The 24,050-nt window shown below is 51.2% G+C and overlaps 2 protein-coding genes and 1 long non-coding RNA gene across 20 annotated transcripts in view; 2 read left to right on the forward strand and 1 right to left on the reverse strand.

The window, feature by feature from the left end:
* Nucleotides 1-3,549: 3,549 nt before the first annotated feature.
* Nucleotides 3,550-9,977, reverse strand: RAB17 (RAB17, member RAS oncogene family). The gene is made up of 6 exons (XM_032115212.1): nt 9,720-9,977; nt 6,226-6,385; nt 5,125-5,276; nt 4,752-4,877; nt 4,450-4,543; nt 3,550-4,065 (listed from the first exon to the last, which is right to left on the reverse strand). The coding sequence occupies exons 2-6, from the start codon at nt 6,380-6,382 to the stop codon at nt 3,953-3,955; spliced, it is 642 nt and encodes a 213-aa protein (XP_031971103.1). The 5' UTR covers nt 6,383-6,385; nt 9,720-9,977; the 3' UTR covers nt 3,550-3,952.
* On the forward strand, nt 9,773-19,604 carry LOC116446827. The gene is made up of 2 exons (XR_004241398.1): nt 9,773-9,861; nt 14,329-19,604. It is a non-coding gene; the product is annotated as an uncharacterized LOC116446827 (long non-coding RNA).
* A 3,429-nt stretch (nt 19,605-23,033) lies between these two features.
* The window catches only part of LRRFIP1 (LRR binding FLII interacting protein 1), a 109,395-nt gene continuing 108,378 nt past the window's right edge, over nt 23,034-24,050 (forward strand). For 5 of the 18 annotated variants that reach the window (XM_032114431.1, XM_032114444.1, XM_032114433.1 and 2 more), the window contains exon 1: nt 23,040-23,210. In XM_032114431.1, coding sequence (XP_031970322.1) covers nt 23,121-23,210 — 90 coding nt within the window. In that variant the 5' untranslated portion in view covers nt 23,040-23,120. Of the gene's footprint in view, nt 23,211-24,050 lie in introns of all 18 variants that reach the window. The other 13 variants (XM_032114455.1, XM_032114441.1, XM_032114439.1 and 10 more) reach the window with 7 other exon arrangements.

The raw sequence follows: 24,050 nt of genomic DNA on the forward strand, positions 1-24,050 counted from the left end.
AATCAGCAACACTGAAGCCAAATGGGGGCAGAAGGTGCAGATCAGGAGGGCCACATGACCAGTCAGATACTGGCCACAGAGCCACAGGTGTGAGGACTGTGGGTCAGTGGTGCCCAGTGGGGAAGCCGGGTGGGCAAAGGGGATGCACAGGGTGGTGCTGTGGAGGGGCTGATCCTGAAATAAATGCACTGCTCCAGCTTGCATGGAAACCCTGAATCCGGTCTGGCAGCTGAAGCCCAAGAAACACAAGCCCACAGCATCAAGGCATTGCTTTGAATCTATATCAAATATTAGCAGCAACCCTGGGGTAGAGAGAGGCCTGCTGAGCCCGGGGTGGGGATTTCCACAGCTGAATCCCAAGGTGGGGCAGGTTCTCCTCTCTTCAGCCCTTTCCCTGTCTGTGGCAATCCCCCTGTGTCACATCCTGTTCCTGCCACCTCTCCCCAGCACTGGCTGTGCTCGGGCACTGGAGCTGGGCACTGCAGGAGATCGAGCTCTGCCCCAGGGCAAAGCCAGCCCCACATGGGGGTGGCAGACAGAGACCTTCCCCCTGCCCACACCCTATTAGTCACGGTGTCTTCAGAAACCTGCCACCACAGAGGTGTCCCTGTTTTGGGATGTCTCTAGTCCCAGTTTTGTCTTTGTTTGGACATCACCTGACCCTCGTGCTGGAGTCCCAAACTGGCTCCTCCAGTGTCACATCCAGCAGAATAAACATCAGAAATCTTAAAAATCCATTTGAAATTGGAGGGGCGGACCGGGGGGTGGGGATTTGAAGCCCTCATGCCCGGACCACAGGCCTGCCAGCCCGTGTGCGCCAGCACCTTGCCTTCCTCTCATCTCTGAACGTTCTGCTTTCCCTAAAGCAGGTTTTGTTTTGTTTCGGTTTTTTTTTTGTTTTTTTGGGGTTTTTTTTGTGGGGATTGAAGGGAAAAGGGAGGTGGTACCAGTGTAAATCCTGCGGTGGAGTTGCACTGTGCTCTCCAGCGTTCGGGGCAGCAGCACACACCGACCCCGGCAGTGGGCGCCGGGTGGGTGACGGAGCAGAAAACTTCCCCTTGTCCGAAATAACCCTGCATCCAGGACAGGGATTAACATATTCCCAAACTATCTCCCGCAGCCAGCGTAAGATAAAATGCTGGTCCCTTCTGAGTCATGAGAATCCCTGTGCTGATTTGATGAGAGGGGGCAGCGGGGAGGGGAGATGCCCCGGCTCGGTCCTCGCCGAGGCTCGCCTCTGACATCAGCACGAAACCGGCCATAAAAGCAGCGAGCGGAGGGGACTCCGGCTCAGACAGCCGCCACCTGGCTCAGCAGGACGGCAGCCGGGCACCTCTGCTCGCCTCGCCTCGGTAAGTGCAGCCCCGCCGCCGGGAGCGACGCTTTTCTCTCCCTCCCTCGCGTGATGCTCTTGTTGCTGGGTAACTCCCAAGCGCTGCTTTGCCTCCGTGTGTCCGTCCTCGCGTCTGTCCAGCCGGCTGGGGGGGTGCCAAAAGTTGGTGGCCACAGCAAACCTGAGCTCCCGGGAGCCCGGTCTGTCTCCTGCTCAGCATGTTGCAAACTTTTCCTTTGCAAAAGTCCCTGGAAATGGAGCACCCCCGCCGTGTCCTGCCTCGCCCAGCTCTCTCTCTTTGGTCCCTTGCCCCATTCCCTCGTTTCAGGAGGCTGCAAAAATCCAGCCCATCACTCAGCCCGCCCTGCACAGTCCTGCTCGCTTCACTACCTCAGTGCTGTGAAGTGTGGCACGGGGGGTTCCCAGGTTATCATTTCAGCAGCCACATCCAGGGGTGGATTCCAAGGGTACAGAGGTGGTCATCATCCATCCATCCATCCATCCATCCATCCATCCATCCATCCACCCACTCATCCATCCATCCAGCATCCAGCAGCAAAACCTATCTGCAGCTCTGCAACCTCTGCTTGGTGCAGCCAGCCCTGCATTTTGGTGATGGACCCCATTCCCAGGCTGTGGGGTACCACAGGTGTACTGGGGGTCCCAGAGAAGATCAGGCCTGACCTAAGGCACTAGGCTAGGATCAAAACTTATGTTAGTGAACACGAGGTCTGTGCAGCTCATGTTTGGAGGTGACATTTTCCCCAGAGGCGTCAGCCCCAGCAAAACCCCCGGGTTCTGACGCAGCTGTCCCCAAGCCCTTTGCTGCTGGCCCAGGGATGCTGTGGTGGGGACACACATCAACAGCCAAATCCCTTCTCTCCTGCAGCCACATCGGAGTCTGCAGCGGGGCTCAGGGGACTTCAGAGCGGCCAGAAAGTGCTGGGGATGAAGCTAGGGGTCACCTGCCTCCTGTGGCTGCTGCTCGTCTGCCTGACCCTGCCTGCCACCCACGGCCGGATTCTTGAGCGCTCCATGGAAATCAGGAGTAAGGAGAACATGAGTAAGGGACTCTCCCCAGCCAACCCCCTGCCTCCAGCCCCCTCTGCACCCCCAGACTCTGCATTTGGGGGATGAGGAGGTGCTGCCGCTGTGCAGGAGCACAGGTCTGCTTTGAAACAGCCTTTGCAACAGCTTTGATCCTCCTCATCCCCCTTCCCTGCTCCCCTGGTGTTCGCCACCCCCCCACTCATGGGTGCAATGCCCCATCCCCTTCCGTATCCTCCAAGCCCCTGACGGATCCTCGGCTTTTCCCTCGCAGACCCGGACATCGACCCCTCGTGGTACACGGGCCGCGGGATCCGGCCGGTGGGGCGCTTTGGGAGGCGACAAGCCCTGGCCAGGGGCACCCACCCCGGCGGGGCCGGGCAGCAGCGAGGCTGCGCAGCCCCCCACCCGCACCCCCACCCGCCCCGGCAGGAGCTGAGCCCCTGAACCGGAGCTGACAATAAAAACCCTTCTCCTCTCACCCGTGTCCCAGCCTCTCTGTTCCAAAACGCGGCATGGGCGGGCGTGGGGGGTGTCACCCCCAAATTTGCATGGTCGCCATGGTTTTCTGCCTGCTCTGGCAGTGTGTGCAGCATGAAGCACTTCCCTCTCATGTTTATCCCCTCACACCCCAAAAAACACCCCAAAAATAAGCCCAGAGGACCCTTTTCCCAGGTCTATCCCCTGGGGTCCCACAGTGTGCCAGCTCCCAGGGGTGCCTCCAACACCTTCGTTTCCATGAGCTGGGGCCAGAAACAGCCACCCCATTTCATGGAGCTGGGATCAGAAACTCTTGGGGAGCACATGATGCTCTATCCACCACGCTGCCATGCCCCAAAAACTCAGAGCTTACTGCCCTGCAGACAGGGAGAGTGGTGCTGCCTTTGGAGAGAGCACAGGTGGGATTTTCTCCTCTGCCATCCATGGTGAGTTCCCACAATGGACTCATTATGTGTAAAGGGGAGGCCCAGCAAGACACAGGGCACTGTGATGCCACATGTTGGCCTTGGCCCCATTCTGGCTCGGTGACTGCTCCCAAGGATGGGCTGTGACCCCTGTAATGGGGTGGATGGGGTGAGGAGAGCACTGGCTCTGGTCCCTGCCACCTCCAGGCTCCCTGTGGTTCCTGAGGTGGACATGCAGGACAGGGAAAAAACCCAACAAACCTCTAGGGCAATATTCTCTTTATTTGCAGCCTGGATGTAAAACCACCAGGATCTCTGCCTTGGGAAATCAAACCCTCCCTTCTCAGATGGAAAGGGAGATGGAGGAGGTGACAGCTGGGGGTGGGGGGAATGTCACCAGTCAGGGTTGGTGGCAGTGTTACTGGCAGCTCGTGCTCTTCTCTGGAAACCGGGAGCTGGGGAGAAGAAACCCCTGTGCTTCATCTCCTGGCTGAAGATGGTGCTAAAGGGTTGAAGAGGCCCCATGCACCAGGATGGGCTCTGAACTGGCTTTGAGAGGGAGGGTGGTCAGGCTGAGCTGTCCCTGCAGTTCTGAGTCCTCCCCTGCTTTGTCGCTGCCCCTCGTGGAGGCCGAGCCCAGCCCTGCTGAGTGTGGAGTGTCCCATCCTCAGCTCCGGCAGCACCTCGTCCTCGCCCCGCTCGCCCTCAGGTCGACGGTCGACCTGCCATGTGGGGATGGCTTGGATGCCTTCTCTTTTTCCCTCCTCAGGAGCTCTTGGACTAGGAGGAAACACAAGGCAAGTAAGGGCTCTTTTCTCCTGCCAGAGGCTGGGATGCACCCCGTGTCCCACCCCAGGGGACCATCCCACAGTTCCCAGAGCAGCTGAGCTGGGTACACCACTGTGCCTCGATTGGATAACAATGCAAAATAAAATCGTGGCTCTGGGAGAAGGCCTGAAAGCCATCTCTGACACTGGAATATCCTGGGATGGATCTGTCCATCCTTCTGCCTTAAGGGGTGGTGCAGGCTGGTGGTGCAGGCTGGACTGGCTGGGAGGAACATCTCAGTGACAAGTAGGAGCAATGAAGGGGGTGAGCTTTTCAGGGGCTTGGGACCGTGGTTCACCTGCCTCTGGTCTCACCCAGAGCCATCCCAAAACTCACCTACGCACATGAAGATATCATTCACTTGATGGTTGGATTTTGCAGATGTCTCCATGAACAGGAGGTCTTTTGTTCGTGCAAACTCTTCCCCCTCCTAAGTGGAGACAAGCAGAGTTATTCCCCTGCCCCCTCTGGGGCTGCTCGTTCCGTTTCATGGTGGCGTTTGATGGTGGCTCAGTAATCGTATGGGGACTTTGGAGGTGTCTGAAAACCTCTTAAACTCTTGGCTTTCCTTGGAAATTTTCCTTGGATGTATCCCAATGCTTTCTGTGAGGAGTGATGAGGGAACCCCAGGCACTCACCTCGGTGGTGACCTCTCGCTCAGCAGCAAGGTCTGTCTTGTTGCCCACCAAAGCAATCACAATTTCATCGGGAAGGAATTTCTTTTCCAGCTCCTCCAGCCACACCTTTGCTCTGCTGAATGTTTGCTGGAGAGATGGAGACAAAACCACCCAGTGATCTGGTTTTGATTTAATCCCTTTGCCTCAGACCAAGCTGGTTGGGTGGCACTAAACCAAAGAGGTGAAAGAAAGAGGTGGGGAGGTTCTGATTGCCCTTCTCAGGGAAACAAATCACCAGCCCTCAAACACATTTAGGGACAAATCACCCTTGGATGGGGTGCATGGCAGCAGAAACCAGCCCTGGGTGGTGGCATGGTCCTGCCAGGGGCCTTACCTTCTTAGCAATGTCATAAACGAGGAGGGCAGCATGGGCATCCCGGTAGTACAGGTGACAGACACTCTGGTACTTCTCCTGGCCTGCCGTGTCCCAGATCTCAAACTTGACAGTGGCCTCGTCCAGGTTGAGTGTCTGTGTGAAGAAGGAGCCTGCAGGCAAGATGCAGGGTGTGTGTTCACTTGGAGCAAGAGCAGGGAGCTCAGGTCCCCTGACCTGAGGCCAAACCCATCCCAAGGGTCAGTGAAGATGTTCTAATGCATAGAATCCGGGGGGGAGGGGGTACTTCTTGTGATCACTGGCACTGGGCTGACGTGGCCCTTCCTGGCAGCAGATTCGCGTGGATGACACCAGGTTTGATGTTGGATAACTCTGAGCCTTGCAGAAGAGCCCCCAGATAGAGAGACAGCTCCATCCGGCTGGTGGGCCAGAGCTCTGAATGGGAATATCCACGGAAAGGGCTCCCACTGGAGGAGAGCCTCCATCCCTGCTCCTGAGGAGCAGATGGCTGCTTGTGGACCAGCCAGGGACAAGGCAGAGGGACAAGAGGAGAAGTTCCACTTTGCTCTGCTCCACCAGCTGGCTCTTCAGTACAGGTGGGATCAGAGCCTCCGTGCCTGCTGTGCCTTCTTAAGGCAAAACCCAGGTGCGTCACGTGAAATTAACTTATATAATATCTAGGGGCTATAGGACTTAGGCAGGGGGGATTGAAACTAGGTGATCTTTAATGCAAACTGTTCTAAGAGACCCTCCTGGGGTGCCTGAATAGCTGGGAGGGCAGCACAGCATGCAAAGAGGTGAGCTGCACAGTTTGAATCCCAGGGTTCACTCATTCTGCTGCTCGCCTGCTTCTAAAAAGCAGCACTAAGCCAGACTTGTGTGATGCGGCTTTTCTTGTGGCCTGGTGCTGAGGAAAGGGGCGGCAGAGATGTGAAGAGCGAGGTTCTGGCTTTTGGGCAAATCTGCATCATGTTCCAGAGTGGGTCTGTGCTACTGCAAGATAGACCAAGCAGTTCTCCTGCATCCCACCCTGCTGCAGGGAAGTGCATCAGGCCTGGCCTCTGGCCCAGAGCCTTCGAGCTGTTGGAGCCGCTCACTCACATCCCACAGTTGGCAGCAGCTCCCTGAAGTCGTTTTTCACGTATCTGTAGGCCAGGCTGGACTTCCCCACGGACATGCTGCCCAGCAGGACCACCTTGTACATGTAGGAGGGACGAGGCCCCTCCGGGGACGTGCCCGGTGTCACCGTCAGTGCCATGTCCTGCAAGGAAACCAACTCTGTTCAAGGCACATCTGCAAGTGGCCCCAGGATCAGCTGAGCCGCCTGCAGCAGCTCCAGCACAGCAGCAGCAGGGCAGGTGGGGCTTAACTTCGAAACAGGCTGGAAAAAAATCCTTAATATCATTAATTGCAAATTTAATGCGTCAAAGCATCCGCCACTGTCAGTTACGACCAGAAGGTGGAGATGTTTAGGAAGAAACTGGATGCCAGAAGCCTCCTTGGATGAAGGCAAGGAGACTGGTGCATCTCCTTTAAGGGGACAAGCTGGAGGAATTTCCTGGCAGAGGGAAACCCCTTCTGGCTGTGCTTTGCTCTCCAGCACACCTCCTTCCCCACAGTTCTGGTGAAGAGCTCAGGCTGATGTCTCACATTTATCCTGGTTAGAAGTTTTATCAGGAGAGCCTCAGGAGTGAGAAGCCCTGGCCTGAGCAGCCCTGAGGAGCAGCAGCACACAAATCAGATGGCAAATGCTCCTGCACCCAGGGTAAAGACCCCCAGGCAAACCAAGCCCCTGGAGTGCCACCCCCATGTCACCCTAGGGTGTGGCTGGGGCCACTCCGTGCCCAGGGATGGCAGGGAAACACAGACCCAGTGACAGTGATTGCCTCAAACCTGACCCGAAGAGAGCTGCTGCAGAGCCTTGGCTGTGCCCTGGGCAGAGGCTGGTCGGCGGGAGCCCTCCTGGGTGGCCCGTGCATCCCCTCCTCCCAGCCCTGAGGTCAAGGAAGTGCCACTGCCCCGCTGCTGGTGGGGACTGCCAGTGCAGGGCAGCAAATAACGCTCTGCCTTGCTTTGCCCTGGTTCCTCCTTGCAGAGCTCCTCCTCTGAAAACACTCTGCTCATGTGAGCAGTTATAAAGGAGAGAGGAAAGTTCATGGGGTGTTGGACCGAGCAGGATGCCAGGGTGAGCACTCCTGGAATGGGGGGCTTCTCTCCATGTGGGAGAAAGCCCTGGTCAGGCAGACAGCAGGGATCTGCAAGATTTATAAGGAAGATTCGGTGCAATTTCTACCTCAGGACCTCAGGAATCTGGCTGTGGAACTTGGCTGGCGAGCAAGAAGTACCTTTACAAAGACACCTACAGCAGCACCAGCAACGGAGCTCCCTGCTCTCTGCAGCTCCCTGCCCTGACAAAAGCCCCTTGTTCCTGTGAGCTGCTCATCCCACGTGTCTCCCTTATTTTGCCTGTCCTCCCTCTGCAATCTGGCAGGCTCCAGACCTTTAACTCTTCATTAAGGCTGCCATTAAGAGTGCTCCTTGGCTGAACCCAGGCCTGTGTCTTTACATCCAAGTAGTTTTTCTGATGGGTGAGATGGGCTCTAATCCCCTTAAAAAACACAGGTAACATCACCTCCCCCAGCTCATGCAGCCCTGTGATGAAGAGCAGGATCACAGTTTGTGCAGAACACCTAGTTAGACATATTTTTCAAGCAGGAAAAAGATAAGCCCTGCGGCACAGCAGAAATGTGCTCCTTACGGTGTTGATTGCATACATTTGCCTCTTTGTAGGCTGGAAATAAGGCTGCCATCCATTCTGGGCAGTTATTGTCAGTGATAAGCCATAAAACTCTCTAAGGAAGCAAGAAGCTGCTTGAAAACCACCCAGGATTGTCTATATTAAACACAGCTTCTCATCATTTCCCTCTGCTGCTCTCTGTTCAACCTTAGAAAGTTGGGTTGACGCTGGAACAAAACTCACCTGAGATTTACTGCAATGAGCTTTGCCAAAGCTCACTTGAAACTATTTTTTCCCCATGTTAAGAGGCAGAGGGTGAGTCTCCCTTCCCACCTGAGGAGGATGGCAAGGAAGCAAAACAAGTGGCTTTGTCCCATTCAATGGAAAACAGGATTTAGGGGGAAATGGTGGTGGGGTTGCCCTCCTTTTTTTATTGGAAAAGGAGAGTACAAAGTAAAACCCTGCCCCTTGCTAGATAAGGGGCTATGGGAAAAGCATCCAGATATCTCCTGTGATCAATTTGGAGAGCAGCCTGGGGAACAGCTGAGGTGATGCAGGTCCTCTCCTTGTGCCAAGAGGCCACACTGAGGGGCAGGGAAAGCTCAACCTGTTCATATCCAGTATAGTCAGAGAAAATAAACCAATTTATCTTCAGTCAGCTGTAAAAATCCTGCTGGTAGATTTAGTCTCCAGATACAGCTTATATTTTGTGGCAGTTGTGTCTAACAGCAGATATTAGGGACAGGCTTGCTTGATTCTATACTTACCTTGAAGGTGAGTTCCCAAACAGCCACACCACCAATCGTTTCTCACTTCCTAACAGAGGATTAAACATTGCTGCACCCAGGAAACTGTGTTCAGCATCTTTAACCTGGGCTGGAGGGATCTTGGTGTGTTTATCGTTGGGGATAAGCCTTTTATTTCCAAAGGAAAGCAGTAAAAAAAGAAAAGTCACGCATACCTTTGGGGATGGAGTCAATGACAAATCTTATTTAAAACTCTATTTAGCTGCCTGGGAAATTAATGTTGTTTAAGTGTAATGATGTCTAACTGGTGTTTAAGCTTTTCTAGGTCCTAAAACCATTAAAGCCATTTGCTGAGTCTCCACAGAGGTGCAACAGTGATCCAGAACAACAATTAATAACCACCTCAGAAAAATTACAGGACTTCAACACCTAACTGTGTAAGTCTGCAGTATTTAACCCTGCAGGTTTTGGACGTGATACTTTAGTTCCCTTCAGATTTAAATACTTAATTTCCCCCTCATACACACAAGGTAGTTGTCATGCACCTACCTCCCCAGTTAACTTCTATCATTCAGCTCAAAGCTCTCCTCTGTTTTTGGGAGCCTCCTCCTACCTTCTTAAGCTCCGGCTTAAGTAGGAGCACGGCCACTCGGAAAGTTCACTTAAGCCAGGGTTACCACGGGACGCAAAAATCCCAACTGCAAGGACTTAATGTGTAAATATTAGATTTACACTGTGATGATTTCTCAGAACAAACAGCTCCCCTCAAAGCGGAGGGGAAGGGAATAAGGATCATTAACCACGCAGGGAAGTAAGGCAGCAATAAACGGGACCGCCCTGCGCTGTGGGAGAGACCGGGAGCTCTGCTGAGACCTTCACAACAGCTCTGGGAGGATGGGGGCAGGGCAGAGGGCTTCCTAAAACCTCTTCTCTTGGGCAGGGATTCACTGAGGACCGTGCCACCCTTCGTGCACCCTTCGTGCCTTGGACGTGAGGCTGCTCCCGTGAGGATGAGTCTTTCCGGAGCTTGCCTGGGAAAGGCACCTTGGAGAGGGCGGGTCGGGGCTGGGGGCCTGCCTGGTGAGGAATTCCTGAGCAGAGGATGCCTTTACCTTCCCGAAGCCTTGCTGTCCTCCCAGGGTTCCGGTCCGTGTGTCAGGGGTGACAGGATGACGGCCCCATCCGTGTGTTCGAGCCTCTCCGTGTCGGGAGCAGCTAAAAGCGAAAGCGCCGGCTGCGGGAGCGGTGTCAAAGGTGAGAGGCAGCCCGAGATCAGTGAACCTTAGACCTGACACCAGGTCTAAGGTCTGGCAGCCAGACAGGACGGCGCGAGGCTGTTGTCACAGTGGCCATGCCCCCAGCACCCCTCCATCCCTCCCTCCGTCCTTCCCTCCCCACCTCCCACGCTGGGGTTTGGCGGTGGGTGGATGGATGGGCGGACAGACAGACGGATGAATGGGTAGGTGGGGCTTTCCCCATGTCTTGGGATCCAAGAGCAGCCCAGCTACCAAGGAAATGCGGGTGAAAGCACCTCGGACCCGTCAAGGTTTGAGGACCAGGGAGGGCTGGGTGTGGCCGGAGCCATGGCATATCCGGGATCTGTCCTTCTCCGGATTTTTATAACATGGCGGTTTCTGCTGACGAACATTAGGCCTGGCTTTGGTCTTGTGCCAGGTACAAGCTCAGATATCCCGGGCTTGGGATTGCAAAGGGGATTTCTTCTGTGGCAGAAGACGTGCCCGCTTGTCTGGCAAAATGCTTCAGCTGCAAGACAGCTGCTCCTGAGCTTGGCAGGTACAAAGTGAGCAAAACCGGAGCATTTTACTGCCTGTTAATTAAGGTAATATCTGGTTACCCCAGGCAGCTGGGGCTTCAGTGTTTCGAGGAAGGCTGCTCTTGTTAAAGCTTTAATATCTTGAGAGAGAAATCACAGCATGTTATATATTGCATTGGGATAACGGGTCTGGAATGAGAATGGGATGATCTGATAATTAAACATCTGAACGAAGATAATTCTGTGTTCCTGTCACTCTTCTTGTCATAGTCAGTGTCTTTCCTTCAAGTAAGATATGTGGAAGTGAAACAGACTTAGCAAAATCTAATCTTAATGGTTATAGAGAACAGGGTGAAAAGCAGAAGTCCTACAAGAAAGCTTAAAAACAACATCATCCTAGTTTTGAAATGAAAAATATATCTTGTGACTTCCAAGGCCTAAGCACTGCAGTTCAATTATTTCCCATTTCAGTGACGAAAAGCCATGCATAGTTTACCTTCCCAGGTCCTTCCCATCAGCTCTGCAGAGGCTAGAGCTGGATTTTGGGATCCTTTGAACACAGTTCCTAACAACCCTATGAATGTATGTAATTTTTCCAGCCCAGAAGCAGTTTAACGTACTCCCACCCCTTTCTCCTACAACTTGTTTCCCAAAGGAGCTGATCTAAAGCCTTATTTTTTTTTTCTAGGACTTTGGATTAGTCAGTCCTTCAGTTTGAGTCTCTGTGACCCTGTGCACAGTTGCACTGGCATAGCAAGGGGGTAGGAAGGTGTTTCAGGATTTTGGAAGGGCTGGGAGCATGGATACCTTGGGCTGGGGTTGCTGCCGCAGGAATCCTTGCCCACAGCAATGACTTTACCCACTGGTTTGGACCTACAGGCTCTGGTAGCATCACGCACCTAAACTAAGCACCAAATTTTTAGTAGAAAAAAAGTCTGGGAGGCTTTGAAGCCTTATGAAAGGCTGGCTTTGTCACTGCTAAGAGAAGCTGCATTCCCAGGATGTGCTGCTCTGTTATTTTCATACCAGCCTCCTCTGCCCGAGCAGGTGTCACATCTCAGAGGCCTTTGTGAAGGGCTTTTCTGAAAGAAGATGGTGGGGGTGAGGTGCCCAAACAAAGTGCCGTGGCCTGGCTGGTGTAAATACCCTGGAGGCCTGGAGAGCCCAGAGAGCGTGTCCCTTGTGTGGGCTGGGACAGCCTCTCCCGGAAGGCTCTTCTGCAGCTCCCCCCACTAGAGGGCACAGCTCATCTACCATTTATGACCGCGAGGTTGCAGCTGCCCAGTCTCATTTCTGAACTGGGCGGCCAAACAGACACCAGTCCATGAGAGATGGACCGAGGTCTCCTGCCAGAAGTGTGTCTGGACAGCCAAGCTTCTCTTGTTCTTTGTTCTCCAAACAACTGGAATGAGAACGTCTCTGATAAGCACCTTTGCAGTGCCAGGGAGCCAGAAGTTTTTCTGCTTGCCTTCTTCTTGTGAGGGAAAATATCCAGGATAGTCAGGATATTTTCTTCAGTGGCGAGTGGTTTGCAAATAGAGACTGTGGCTGCATCGATCCTGGATGGGTAGAGCACCTGGAGTGTCCTGCACAAAGGGATGCACCTTGCTGTGCTTGTGCAGTGAAGGGTTCCTCACTTGAAATAAATTTTACTGGTAAAAATGGGTCCTGGGCTGTTTTTCCGAGGTTTAGGGACTGCATTTCATTTTATGCTCGCCTGATGTAATTACATCATGAGAATTTGGAGGACGGGTCTGGCCACAGGAGTGGTGTGGATCAGATACAGCTGGAACCCCCTTGCAGACATTCCCCCACTGCTCCACCTCAGCCTTTTTCTTTTATTTTTAACTGTGAAGGAAAGGGTGATGTGTCAGTGGTGCACAAGAATGCCAGAGCAGGTCAAAATAAAACTTCTAGGCTAAGCACGCAAGAATAATTCCAATAATCTTGTATTTCTGGCTCTGCCTGCTGTGTAACTTTGAGCAGGATGCCTCTCCTTTCCCCTTTCTCTGAGTTAAAGGAGGCACAAGCACATAGATCTTTGTGGGAGTTCCTGTTTAGGAGCTCCTGGAGGGCTCTTTTTCAGTGGTTGTGTAGCACTTGGTTCTCCCTGACTGTGACTGCTGTGAGGAAGCATCGATATGGGCACTGTAAATCCTCCCTTGCTTAAGGAAGAGTGGTTGTGTGGGAAAGGCAGCAGAGTCTGGCAATAAGGGCACTACCCTGAGCTGAAAACAAAGACTGAAGCATCAGGTTTGCCACTTGTTTGCTGTCTGCCTGTGGGAAGAGTTATTTTTTCTCCCCTGACTTGCTTCTCCCCTTCTGCTTGGCTCATCCACGTGGATTCCATGTGCTCCCTGGTGTGCCCTGTGCAGGCAGCCCAGCGCAGGAGGTCTGATCACTATCAAGGCTCCCACACTGTTGAAATGATGCTTAGACTTTGTGTTGCCCAGAAATTATGCTCATCTTCAGCATTTTTGGTCCTGCATACCACTAATTTGTTCCTGATGGGTCAGTTTGTATCTGAAAAACACTCTCATTTTGTATTTTTTCAAGAACAAACACCTGAGACCACGGTCAGCAAAATGAATTCGAAATAATCAATCCATCCAGAGGTCACAACAAATGATGTTCTCAGAACTGTTTGCCATACCTGTGCTGTTAAACATGCCATCTCTTGTTTGTGTGCTGGTTTTCATACAAAACGTGGCTAAGGAGTTAAATCACAGAACAGAAATGCTTGAAATGTCCTGCTCTTTGCTGTTTCCCGTTCTCTGTGTGTGATGAAGTAATGAAAACCCAGGGTAGCCCACTAGTGATCATGATGCCATGATGATTTTTTGCCTTTTCTTTTATATCCCTTTTATACCTTGTAACTTCTGTATTCTTAGTGTTTTCTAGCCTACATTCTTAGACTTACTTTGTTAAGCTAGGAGACTAAACATCTTAGAAACCCCAGACACCAAGGTCCTCTCCAGAACACATTTTGTAAACTAAGATAGGACCATCCAGGGGAAGGTTCCTTGGGGAGGGGGCTCACTTGAGCCTCTCATTGGGGAATCTTTGATAGATCTGCTAATTAGTAAGGTCTATAATGTTATACTCGATCTATCGTGTGTGTGCATTGCGGGGCGCATTTCAGCCCATTCCACCTGGGCGTGGTGCAGCTAAGGATCCTTATAATAAATACAGAGGTAAAAGCCTTTTCTCCCTTCTAACCGTGTTTGACTCTTGATTTTAAGACCAGGAAAAAGCATCAATCATACAGGCAAAGTCTGGCACCACTGCCATGGAGCATTAAAAGATCATTTTGTTGTGAGAGGAGGAAGGGTTGTGCCTTTGCTAGTGAAAAAAAAACATTGAGATCCACACTGGTACAGTGATAAAAAGTTAAGAAATATTTTAAGGATTGGTGGAGTTGTAATGGTGAACAGATCATTCACACTGTGGCTCAAAACTGTGAGCCTGCCCTGAACTGCTTCAGGCCTCTAAAATGCTCGTCTTCCTGTATTAATTATTAACATTACTAAAACACTCCAGAGATTGGCCTGGAAACATTAAACAAGCTTAATATTAATAGCTCCCAGATGATTAGTGATGGTGAACATTAGCGTGTGTTAAAGACTGAGGAGGGAAAATAACTACTGACTACAATAAACATTTGAAGTGTGGTGGCATTGAATTACAAAAAGAATACAAGTGTGAACCACAAGAAAGGCTTTCCTACAGCATTAGCGCTTGAAGAGACAGGTGAGATTGTTTTCACCTCTGAAATCACACTTGACAGGTCACAATAAATAGCCTTGAGGAATGTGCTGAGGTTCTTGCCATGTGTCTAATAAGTAAAGCGCAGCTTGTGTGAAAAGTAAGTGTATGTGGCTTGCTCGAGTAAAGACGTCTGCATTGAAAGGTTTGCTTATTTCAAACTTCACGTTCTCTTTTCTCAGCGGACCTTGGCCAGGAGGATGCTCCTCCACAAGTCCAGCCCACCTTGCCAGGAGAGCTGCCACACAGAGACCTTTGGCTCTAGGTTGGGTACGCAACTTCAAAGGAAAAGTCGGCTCCTGAGGGCTACGGAAGTGAAGGAAATGGTTTTGTGAAACAAGAGATATTGTTATCTAACAAGGCACAGGTTTGGCAGCATTTTACATGATTAAAGCATTTAAGCACTCTCTTCCACGTGCAGGGTCTGGTGTCTACCCTGAGCTCCACGTGCTGCTTTTTTGGCAGTGGGGATCACATCTGGGATGGACCTTGACCTCTGAGAAAAACTTGGTGGCAGCTGGCCAGCTGGCTTCAGCTTTTAGTGTGGGACTGGCAGAGTGATCACACGTTCCCTTAGGAAAGCAGGCTAAAAATGGCTGTCAGTGGTACCTTTCCAAGCAAAGGGCTATAGAGGAGCTCCATGACAGGCAGAAGTTGCTCAGTAATCTCCCCCAGAAGCGTTTCATCTCTCTGTGTTTGCGAGCCAGCTGTATCAAACGCAACTGAAAATGTTTTGCCTGTGCTTGGAAAGAGAAATATTTAAGCAATGCTGTCTAGCACAGACTTGAAAAGCTCATGTGGGTGTAAATATAAGCTTAGTTTCCCTGAAGTCCCCACCCAGCTTTGGGGATGCCTAGCCCAGAAAACGTCACAGGGCATTTTATGACAGGTTTTGCCTCTCCATGGCAGCCAGGCCTGTGGCCACAGCACAGTCTTGTTTTTTTCAGGTCACATCTAAATGTTTGGCTGGTTTTCAGTTGGTTTTTAGTCTCAGGCACTGGGTGTTACAGGCATGGTCTGTACAGGCACAAGAATAGGAATTATTTCATCAGTTTGAGCCTGAGTAACCTCGTTTAAGGCCAGATGCTGCTGGAAGAGTTGTAAAGCAGTCAGCTTGGGCAGAGATTAAATGAGTCATCTGTTGCCAATAAACTTGGAAGGAACAGAGATGCCTCAAGGTGGAGGGGGGGACCATTATCTGCTGTTACCTCGAGCAACCCACTTAATAATTGAAAAAGGTATTAAAAATTATTTTGGGAATTTCTAATTAGTTGAGTTGAACCACTAATGCGCTCCGGATGTTTCGGAAACTTAACCTAGTAACTTCCCCAAAAGAGGCCATGCAGAGAAGTGTCTTTCCTGCCTTTCTCCTCTGCCACTACAGCTCCAAGGTCACGGAGGATGAAAAAACCTCTGTAGAAACTGAAGTTGAGCAACAAAGGCGGTGCCTGTCAGCCCCTGGGGAGGTGCCTCCTTCTAACAGTGCCCAGACATCCATGGCTTAAGGCTGGAAACCCTGCAATACATTGAGTAGCTGTCCTTAGGGAAAGGCACAGATAGGAAAGGCAGAAGGCAAGAGGAAGGAAAAGCAGAGGCTTGGTGGCAGAGGCCATTCTACTCCTGCCTCTGGCATCTGTTTCCAGCACGACCCATGACAGATTGTTCAGCCTGCTATGGAAATAGGTAGTTTCTAGATGCAAAATATTTTGCTTTCTGTCCAGTTTGGGGTACTCCGTGCTTTATCTACCTATTGATTTATTTATTTACTGGTTTTACAGCAGCTGAAACAAAAAGGTTCTGCAGCAGCTCATTGTGTTCAGAGGGGGGAAAATTATTCTTCTAATTGTTGCCACAATGGGAGGGAAAACTAAACACTGGAGACTTTGACAATGCTTGCCTGACTGTTTTGGCTCTTTGTTGATGGGGAAGAGAGGAGCTGATTCCTTCACATTCCTACAGGGAAGGATCAGAAGGGTTTTAGTGCCATAATAATTAAGGCTGTGGAAAAGCTCACAGGAAAATGTCAGAGCACATTACCTGCTGCAGGGCTGGGATGGATGAACTGGGTTGGGATGCCCAGCAAGGCACAGGGCAGTCAGTCCCATATGCCATTCATCAGTCACTCTGCACGGAAAACCAGGAATGCTATGGATGCCAGGAAAATGTGCTATGATTTAAAATCAGATGCACCAGCTCTAACACGCTGTACCATCTCAGATGTTTTGTCTCCATTTCCTCTAATGTTTTGTTAGCAGTATCATCTTTCACTTCCCAGTTTAGGCAAAGTCCTTCATTCCAGGAAACTATAATGACCTGCCTTCCTGCCCTGCTGGTGATTATCCCAGCTGGAATGCGAAATCCTTTAGCGCCAGCATGGCTTTAGGTAAGCCAGGAATTGTTAGCTGCCATGGCTGGTTCGCTGCTGTTCTGTGTGGGTGGGCAACTGGAGAGGTGACAGGAGGTGGGGTAGGGATGCACGGCTTCAGATCATAAAGCAGAACCGTGAGACATCACACAGGTGCTCTTCTGTCTGATGTCAAGTGGTTGGAACCATTCCCTGAGAACAGGACTGGCAATTTTTCACTTTGCTGTAGAATAGGTGAGTGGAAAATACCTCTTCCCTGACAAGAATGAAGGATGGTTAGAAGCCGAGCACAGCTTTCCGTGCTTGAGAAGAGGGATGGTTTGCTTCTGATTTGTGCCTTGGATGAATCTGGACAGATTTCCACGGGGACAATAAATGGCACCTCCTTCCCCTCTTCCACTCCAGCTGAGGGAGTTTTAACTGTGATGTGGTTTCCCAAAAGCTCTTCCAAAAGCATGTTCATATGGCTTTTTACAGAGCACTATGACTAATTAGTGCAAGCACTTGGTCTTTTGCAAACAACTGGTTGTTTTTAGGCCATGTGTTGTGGCTATGTTTTACTCCAGTCCAAAACAAGTGGCGTTTAAGAAAATCTGGAGGGCCTGATTGGAAAATGTGGCTCAGCTTAATGCTGCAATATTTGGGATGGGAGTGGATGAGGCCACACAGCATGGAGCAGGAAAAACACAGGGAAACTTGTAGCGAGGCCATGTGACTCCTCACTCCCGTGTCTCCAGGCTGTCAGTGGGGTGAGGGCACCGGCACCACGGCAGCAGGAATGCTTTGATATCTTAATCCCAAAGTGATGCAGGGTTAGTTCCTCAGCTGCTCCAGCTGATGTAATGCATTGTCTGCACTGAAGCCAGCCCGATTTTGTCTGGCTGAAGGATTTACTAGTTCAGACTATTTTTTTGGACAGATGTAGAGACTGTATTCCCAGATTAAATACGTACATTGATCTCTCACCTGCATTCCTCCTGGAGTGCAGGCAGAGGGGATGAAAGGCATCCCACAGCCTGGAATAGGTTTTAAGTCCACAGCACTTGAGGTAGGGAACAAGGGGCGTTTTTAGACTAGGTGGAAGAAACTAGGATGTCTTTTCTTCTGAAAATAGCACGGGGCTCTCTTAGAATGTAGCTTTTTTTATGCATCAAGGGGGGAAGCTGCAGGAGAAGCAGCCAAATTTGGAGCTCAGCAGTGCTGTGGCAGGCTGGGAATAGCAGATAGGAGTGGAGAGAGCAAACAACAGACCATGACCATCCGTCTTTGGGAGCCAGCCTGGGATGGGTTTGGCTCCCCACAACCACAGCTGCTGTGGAGCTGGCTTCACTTTGCTGTGGTGCAACACTGAGCCGTGGCGTGTCTGCTGCTAATTAGATTAAGTCCACAGAGGCTGCCCTGAGTGGGTTCCCATTTTTGCCTGAGATGGGCTGTTCTCAGTGCGCTCAGTTGTGGTTTGCACATTGCAGTTAAGCTCCCTGCCTGGCACAGTCCCACAGAGCGTGTGCGTGTTGGTCTGGGTGAAGGCTGGCTTGTACCCTCCACAGGAGCATCGATGGGACAACAGCCACCTCTCTGGGGTCACCGATTGTCAGCTGGGCCGGATACCCTTGTCCCAGATTTACTGGCAGGGTGAAAAGCCTGCAGTGTTTGGACTAGTGCTTGCTGAGGCACGCAGACTCTCAGGGTAGTGCTTACCACAGACTTGACATACTTCACCCCAGCTACTCGCAACCTCTTTTTGGATGCATGTTCATCTGGCAAGAAATCTCTGGTATCCAGACTAAAATTATATATGGCCTGTTTAGCTGGATGATTTTGTGCTAACTTGGCTTTAAGCTTCACATAGCATCATCCCCATCCCACTTATCTCCAAAAGAATTTATAGAAGAGAGATGCAGTTGTTTTGCCTTTGGCTAGACAAAGCAACCCCTTCTCATCTCAGTGAAGTCCTCCTGCTGCTTATCCTAGGAGCTTTTCTCTCCATAGCTATTCAAGCTTGATTTCTTTTTAATATGGAAAAGCAGACTTGCAGACACCATTTTAGGTAAGGTCTTGCAGATGGTTGTGCAATGACCCTTTCTTGAGGTGCTCTCAACGTTAAATGCAATATTTTGGTGTTTCTGTTGTGATGGTGGCACGCAACCATGCCATGGCCTGTTTATGACCCCAGAACTTCCTCCTTTTCCCGTATTAACAGTTGGTGAGATGATGAACTTAGCCTTTGGCATGGTATTGGCTGTCTGCTTGATTTCACTCCACTTGTTTCTCAAGTCCTTAACCTCTTGTATGACTTTATCCTCCTTTTTTTGGTGAAGTTTAACACTGTGTCATCAGTTTATTTCATTAGTGCTGTCCTACTTGTGCCAGGGTGCAGATGAAAATACTTAATGAAATCAACCCCAAGGTTAACCTTTGAAAAACTCCAAGGGAAGATTCTTCCTCAACCCTAGAAGTGATCCAATTCTGAGACCTCGAGATCCCCAAAGTGGCATCCTCAGTGACCTGTGAAAAATTTACAAATGAAAAACTCTCTCTCATGGCATGCCAAGGTGATGAGAGGAGGCCAGTAACTCATTGAGGGGCTTTTGCAAGATGAAGCCAACAAATAAACTTTCTTCAGAACAAACCCACATCAAGTTGCTGTTGGTAAAAGGGATCAAGGTCTGCTGCTGTTGTAGGACTCTTTTTCTCCAGTCCTCCTAAAGCTTGGCTTGGAAGCCCACAGTATTCTCCCTGCCAACCCAAGCCCATGGTTCTCTTTTTTGGACTACCTGAGAAGACACTAATCAGTTCTGGCTTTGCTGTGTGACTACAAACCTCAGGCTAGACATGACAAAGCTAAGCAAGGCTCCCAAAGGGCCAGAGCTCTGCTGATGCAAATAGTGACCCTGCTGACTTGAAGAGATGGAGTAACAGTAAGGAATTTCATCCAGACAAAATACGCATGGACACCACCACTCTCCTGAGGCCTGCCTTGACACTGCTCAGATGCGGCAACACACCTGAAAGCTTTTCCCAGGAGATATGATTTGCTGGAGAGGATCACCTTCCTTCCCTAGAAAACCTAATAAAGTACAAGCCCTTTGGTTGCACCAGTGTTTTTCTATTTTCCTGCAGAATTTCAGTGCCAGCACATACTTGTCTGTGATGTAATTTTTTTTCCATTAATAAATCCGCAGACCCTGCTGGATACCACTGCTGTTATGTTTGCAAAATATTGCAACGTTAATGGAGCTCTGCTCATCTCACGTATCCTGACAATCCGAAATACTGGCCTCCTCGGTCTAGATCTTCCAAGGTCTTTAAAGCATTCCACTCTCCTTGGACTAATGGACATCTTGTTAAAGCTGTCAGGCTTCATTTCTGGTTTGGCAGATGCCGTGACCTTCCAGTGGAGTGGAGAGGTGCCCTTGTGTTTGCTTTTAACACCCTCACCCAACCACTGGATTCCCCTATCCCAGGGCTTGCCTCTAATAGAGATGTAATCCCATGTTCTTGCACGGGACACAAAAACATCCATTTTATTATGTAAAAGAGGTTTGTCAAGTACACCACCACCCGTTTTAACAGCTGATTGCTTTTTCTGATTCTCAGCAGTGAGGTTTTACAAGACAGTTGGGTTTAAGAGCAGCACAGAGGGAAGACTGTATCTTTTAGGGTGTGCTCTGCACAAAGCAGCCTCCTTGCACATGGGATGCTGGAGAACGAGGGGTGTATTATGCACTTAAAACTTAAAGAGCCCTTTAAAACTGGCATGGGATACTCAGTGTTGTCCGACTATCATTCATCACAGTCATGACTTTCAGACAAAACGAGCCTCGCCTTCGTGTTGCTTGTTAAAATAAGGAATGTATGTTCAGTGTTTCATTTTCCCTCACTGCGCTCCACAGTGCAGCCAAAACCAACGTGGTTTGAATCATTATTTCACATTTATCTGGACAAATTCTCCCTGTATAGTATTTTTATAGCAAGATGGCTTATTTTGTCTATATTCAAAGAAAAAAAAATTACTGTGCACGTCTGGAATGCAAGAAAAAAGAAGGATTTCTTACACTGCAGAGCACATTCAGTGGTGTGATTTGAAATCTGACTGCAGTCACCCACTAACGTGTTCTCTTCCAATTTCTCTGCTTTACTCTTTTAATTCTTCCTTCCCTCCTGCATCTTTCTTTCTCCCTTCCCCTGTATTTCTCTTTCTCTGTTTCTTCCCCCCTTCTTCCTTTCTCCCCTGCTCTATTTCTTTCTTCTCCCCCTTTCCCCTGGATTTCTTTTTCCCCCTGTTTCTTCCCTCTCCCTTTCTCCCACCCACTTCTTTCCTCCTTCCCCTGTATTTCTCTTCCCCCCCCCAGATTTCTATTTCCCCTCTCTTTCTTCCTCCCCTTCCTTTTTCCCCTTTCCTTTGTCTCCTCAGTAGTGTTTTTTGGTCAAAAAAACCTGCCTAGCCCAAGGCTCTGCAAGGCTTTCAGCCAGCCAGGCAAACGGCACTGATGCAAATCCTACTGCAGCCCTGAATGGGGAAATTCCTTGCATGGATACAGTGATGCAGCCTCACAGGTGGCTGAAATCCCTGGGTAACAGGGACCTAAAAATAAGGCACTGCCCCGCCTCTTTAGCCAGAATTCCTCAAAGGGCAGGGGCAAATGCGAGGATAAGGGCTCAGGGAATGAGTTATGCAGAGCCTGAAAGAGTGGTAGTGCTAAGCCAGGGCTTGGGGAGGTGAAGAAGGGAAGCCTGAGGGATATCTAGGAAAACCAGACCCAGCAAGGCTTTGCCTCCAGAGTGAGAACTCAATTTAAGGCCCCTGTGCTGCCTTGCAGAGCAGGCCCTTTTTAATCCACTTGTGTGGGGTTCAGAGTAAACTTGACGCCAAATCTGAGGGTGTGACGCACGTTCTGCTGCCCAGGCAAGGAGGGGACTCATCCATCTGCTTCTGCTGACAAAATAATCACTTGATTCTTGCAAAGATAAACAGTCCCAGGTGCAAGGAGCAGCATCGATGCAATATCACTACCCAGTCAGTCTGAGGATGACTCAAGTCGCAGGTGTTGTACATGAAAACTGCCAATAAATATTGAGCAGGCAGGTGTTGCCTTTTACCTCAATCAAGTTTAAATCGATGGTAAAATTAAATCATTAAGATTAAACGCAGCTTTCTGGTCAGAAGGGAGTGGGTGGATTTTGTGGTCCTTTTTGTAGTCCTTTTTTCAGTCTGTGTAATAACGTGAGCTTGAGAGACTTTAATTCATAATTAGGGAATTAGCGTGAAAATTGAGGTGTAAGGGCTGTGACAGGAATCCCAGAAAATACATGTTCCTTGTCAATGTGAATTAATTAAGCACTGATGTACTTGACACTAAAATTAATCACGTCCACTTATACTTAATAGGAAAAGCCGTTATTGAAGAGACCCCACAGGGCTATGAAGCTGTGTGAGGTGTCAGGGCACGAAGGGTCGTATTTCTGTCCTGCTCCCCCTGTATTTGTGGCAGAGGGATGCCCCAGCTTTACTTCTGGCGACGTTTTGATGCCCATTTCCATGATTTATGGTAAATTTACTGCATCCAGCTCTGGGCTTCTCAAAACAAGAGAGACAGAGCTCCTGGAGGGGGTCCAGCAGAGGCTGTAGAGGTGAAGGGACTGGAGCACCTCTGATGAGGAAAGGCTGAGGGAGCTGGGGCTCCTCAAGAGGAGACACAGCTGACAGGGAACCTCTGTAGTGTGTGTAATTATGCAAAGTGGGGGTGCCAGAGCATGGACCAGGCTCTGCTCCACGGGGCTCAGCAGTGGGACACAAGAACAGGCAGAAACTGATGGTTCCACCTGGACAGAAGGCAGAACTTCTTTCCTGTGCAGTGACCGAACAGTGTCCAGAGAGGGTGTGGAGTCTCCCTCTCTGGGGATATTCCAGAGCTGTCCAGACACAATCCTGTGCCCTGTGCTCTGGGATGACCCTGCTGGAGCGGGGAGGTGGGACCAGATGACCTCACTGTGGTCCCTTCCAACCTGACCCATTCCGTGATTCTGTAATTTCCCCCACAACTCGGCAGGGAGCCCGGGCACCCCAGCGGGAAGGGGGTTGGTCCACAGTGGGGCTGGGGGAGCAGGAAAGGGGCATGAGGGGAGCAGCAGGTACCCCCACACCCCGATTTTGGGTAGTGAGGTGAGTGAACAGGACCCTCTCACCCACCCCCGATTTCTGGCGAGGAGAGCGAGCAGGGTCCCTCAAACACACCCCCCAATGTCGGGTGGCGAGGGCAGTGGACAGGGACCCCCCCCCCCCCCACACACACCCCGATTTCGGGTGGCGAGGGCAGCGAACAGGGACCCCCAAACACACCCCGATTTTGGGTGGTGAGGGGAGCGAGGAAGAATCCCACGCACACCCCGGCTTCGGGCGGTGACGGCAGCGAGCAGGGACCCCGGTTCCGGGGGGGCGTGAGGCAGCCCGTCCCCTCAGGGCGGGGGGCGGCGGCGCATGCGCGGGGCGGGGGGCGGTGACGGCCGCGCCGGCGGAGGCAGCGGGAGGGTCGCTGGGGGCCGGCGGGCAGCGGGTCCGGGTTTGGGTTCGGCTCCGCTCCGGGCCGGACCGGGCGGGACCGCCCCGCCATGGGGACGCCGGGCGCCGGGCGCAAGCGGCTGCCGAACCGGGAGCGCCTGACGGCGGAGGACGATGCGCTCAACCAGATCGCCCGCGAGGTGAGCGGCGGGAGGCGGCATCCCCCCTTCTCCCTTCTCCCTTCTCCCTTCTCCATCCTCCTCCCCTCGCCTTCCCCCCCGGGCTCCCCCGAGCGCCGCGCAGGCGCCCCCGGCCAGCGGCACCACGGCGGCTCAAGGGCGAGGTGGAAACCCGCCTTCACCCCCGCCTGTGCCACCATCCCCGGGCACCGCTCCGGCGGTCGGTGAGGGAAGGGCATGCGGTGCCGGAGCTCCCCCCGCTCCAGCCCCTCCGGAGGGGACATCCACCGCCAGCCACTGCTGCTGAGAACCACTGGGATTGGTGTTAACCACTGAAAATAGGCCGCTCGGGAGTGTTATGGATACGTATAAATCATAGAATCACAGAATGGTTTGGGTTGGAAGGGATCCCAAAGATCATCTCGTTCCAAGCTCCCTGCCATGAAACACCTTCCACTGGACCAGGTTGCTCCAAGCCCCGTCCAAGCTGGTCTGGAACACTTCCAGGGATGGGAGTGAAAAATGAAAACCAGAATACTGCAAGGTGATGCTGGGTGTGGGCATAAGTGAACCCTCTAACTTGGAAACTGATTTTTATATTGCCGCCCACCAGGCGCTGCATTGTGCTCAGTGTGACTTTAACCTTCTAAACCAGCTGATTGCTGATGCTTCCTGCCTCCTTATTCTTCTGTGTACACTTAAAGTGGTTCAGTGGTAACCAGGATAATGTGAATTTGGTTTTTATGTTTATTAAATCTGGCACAGGCTGTTCTGCATCCTTGCTCTGGTAGTCTTCCAATGGGGGAGAGGGGGATAAGCAGCCCTGGGGTTCTTCTCCTGTAGGGAGACTATGAGAAAGAT

This window comes from Corvus moneduloides, chromosome 7 (assembly GCF_009650955.1).
Source record: "Corvus moneduloides isolate bCorMon1 chromosome 7, bCorMon1.pri, whole genome shotgun sequence".
Classification (NCBI taxonomy): Eukaryota; Metazoa; Chordata; class Aves; order Passeriformes; family Corvidae; genus Corvus; species Corvus moneduloides.

Bases quoted from the DNA above. Each gene is read 5' to 3' on its own strand.
- RAB17 (XM_032115212.1), bottom strand. From the start codon at position 6,382: ATGGCACTGACGGTGACACCGGGCACGTCCCCGGAGGGGCCTCGTCCC. The intron at 4,878-5,124 runs GTAAGGCCCCTG...CCATCTCTCCAG, and splicing joins TTTATGACATTGCTAAGAAG to CAAACATTCAGCAGAGCAAA. The intron at 4,544-4,751 runs GTGAGTGCCTGG...GTCTCCACTTAG, and splicing joins AGCGAGAGGTCACCACCGAG to GAGGGGGAAGAGTTTGCACG.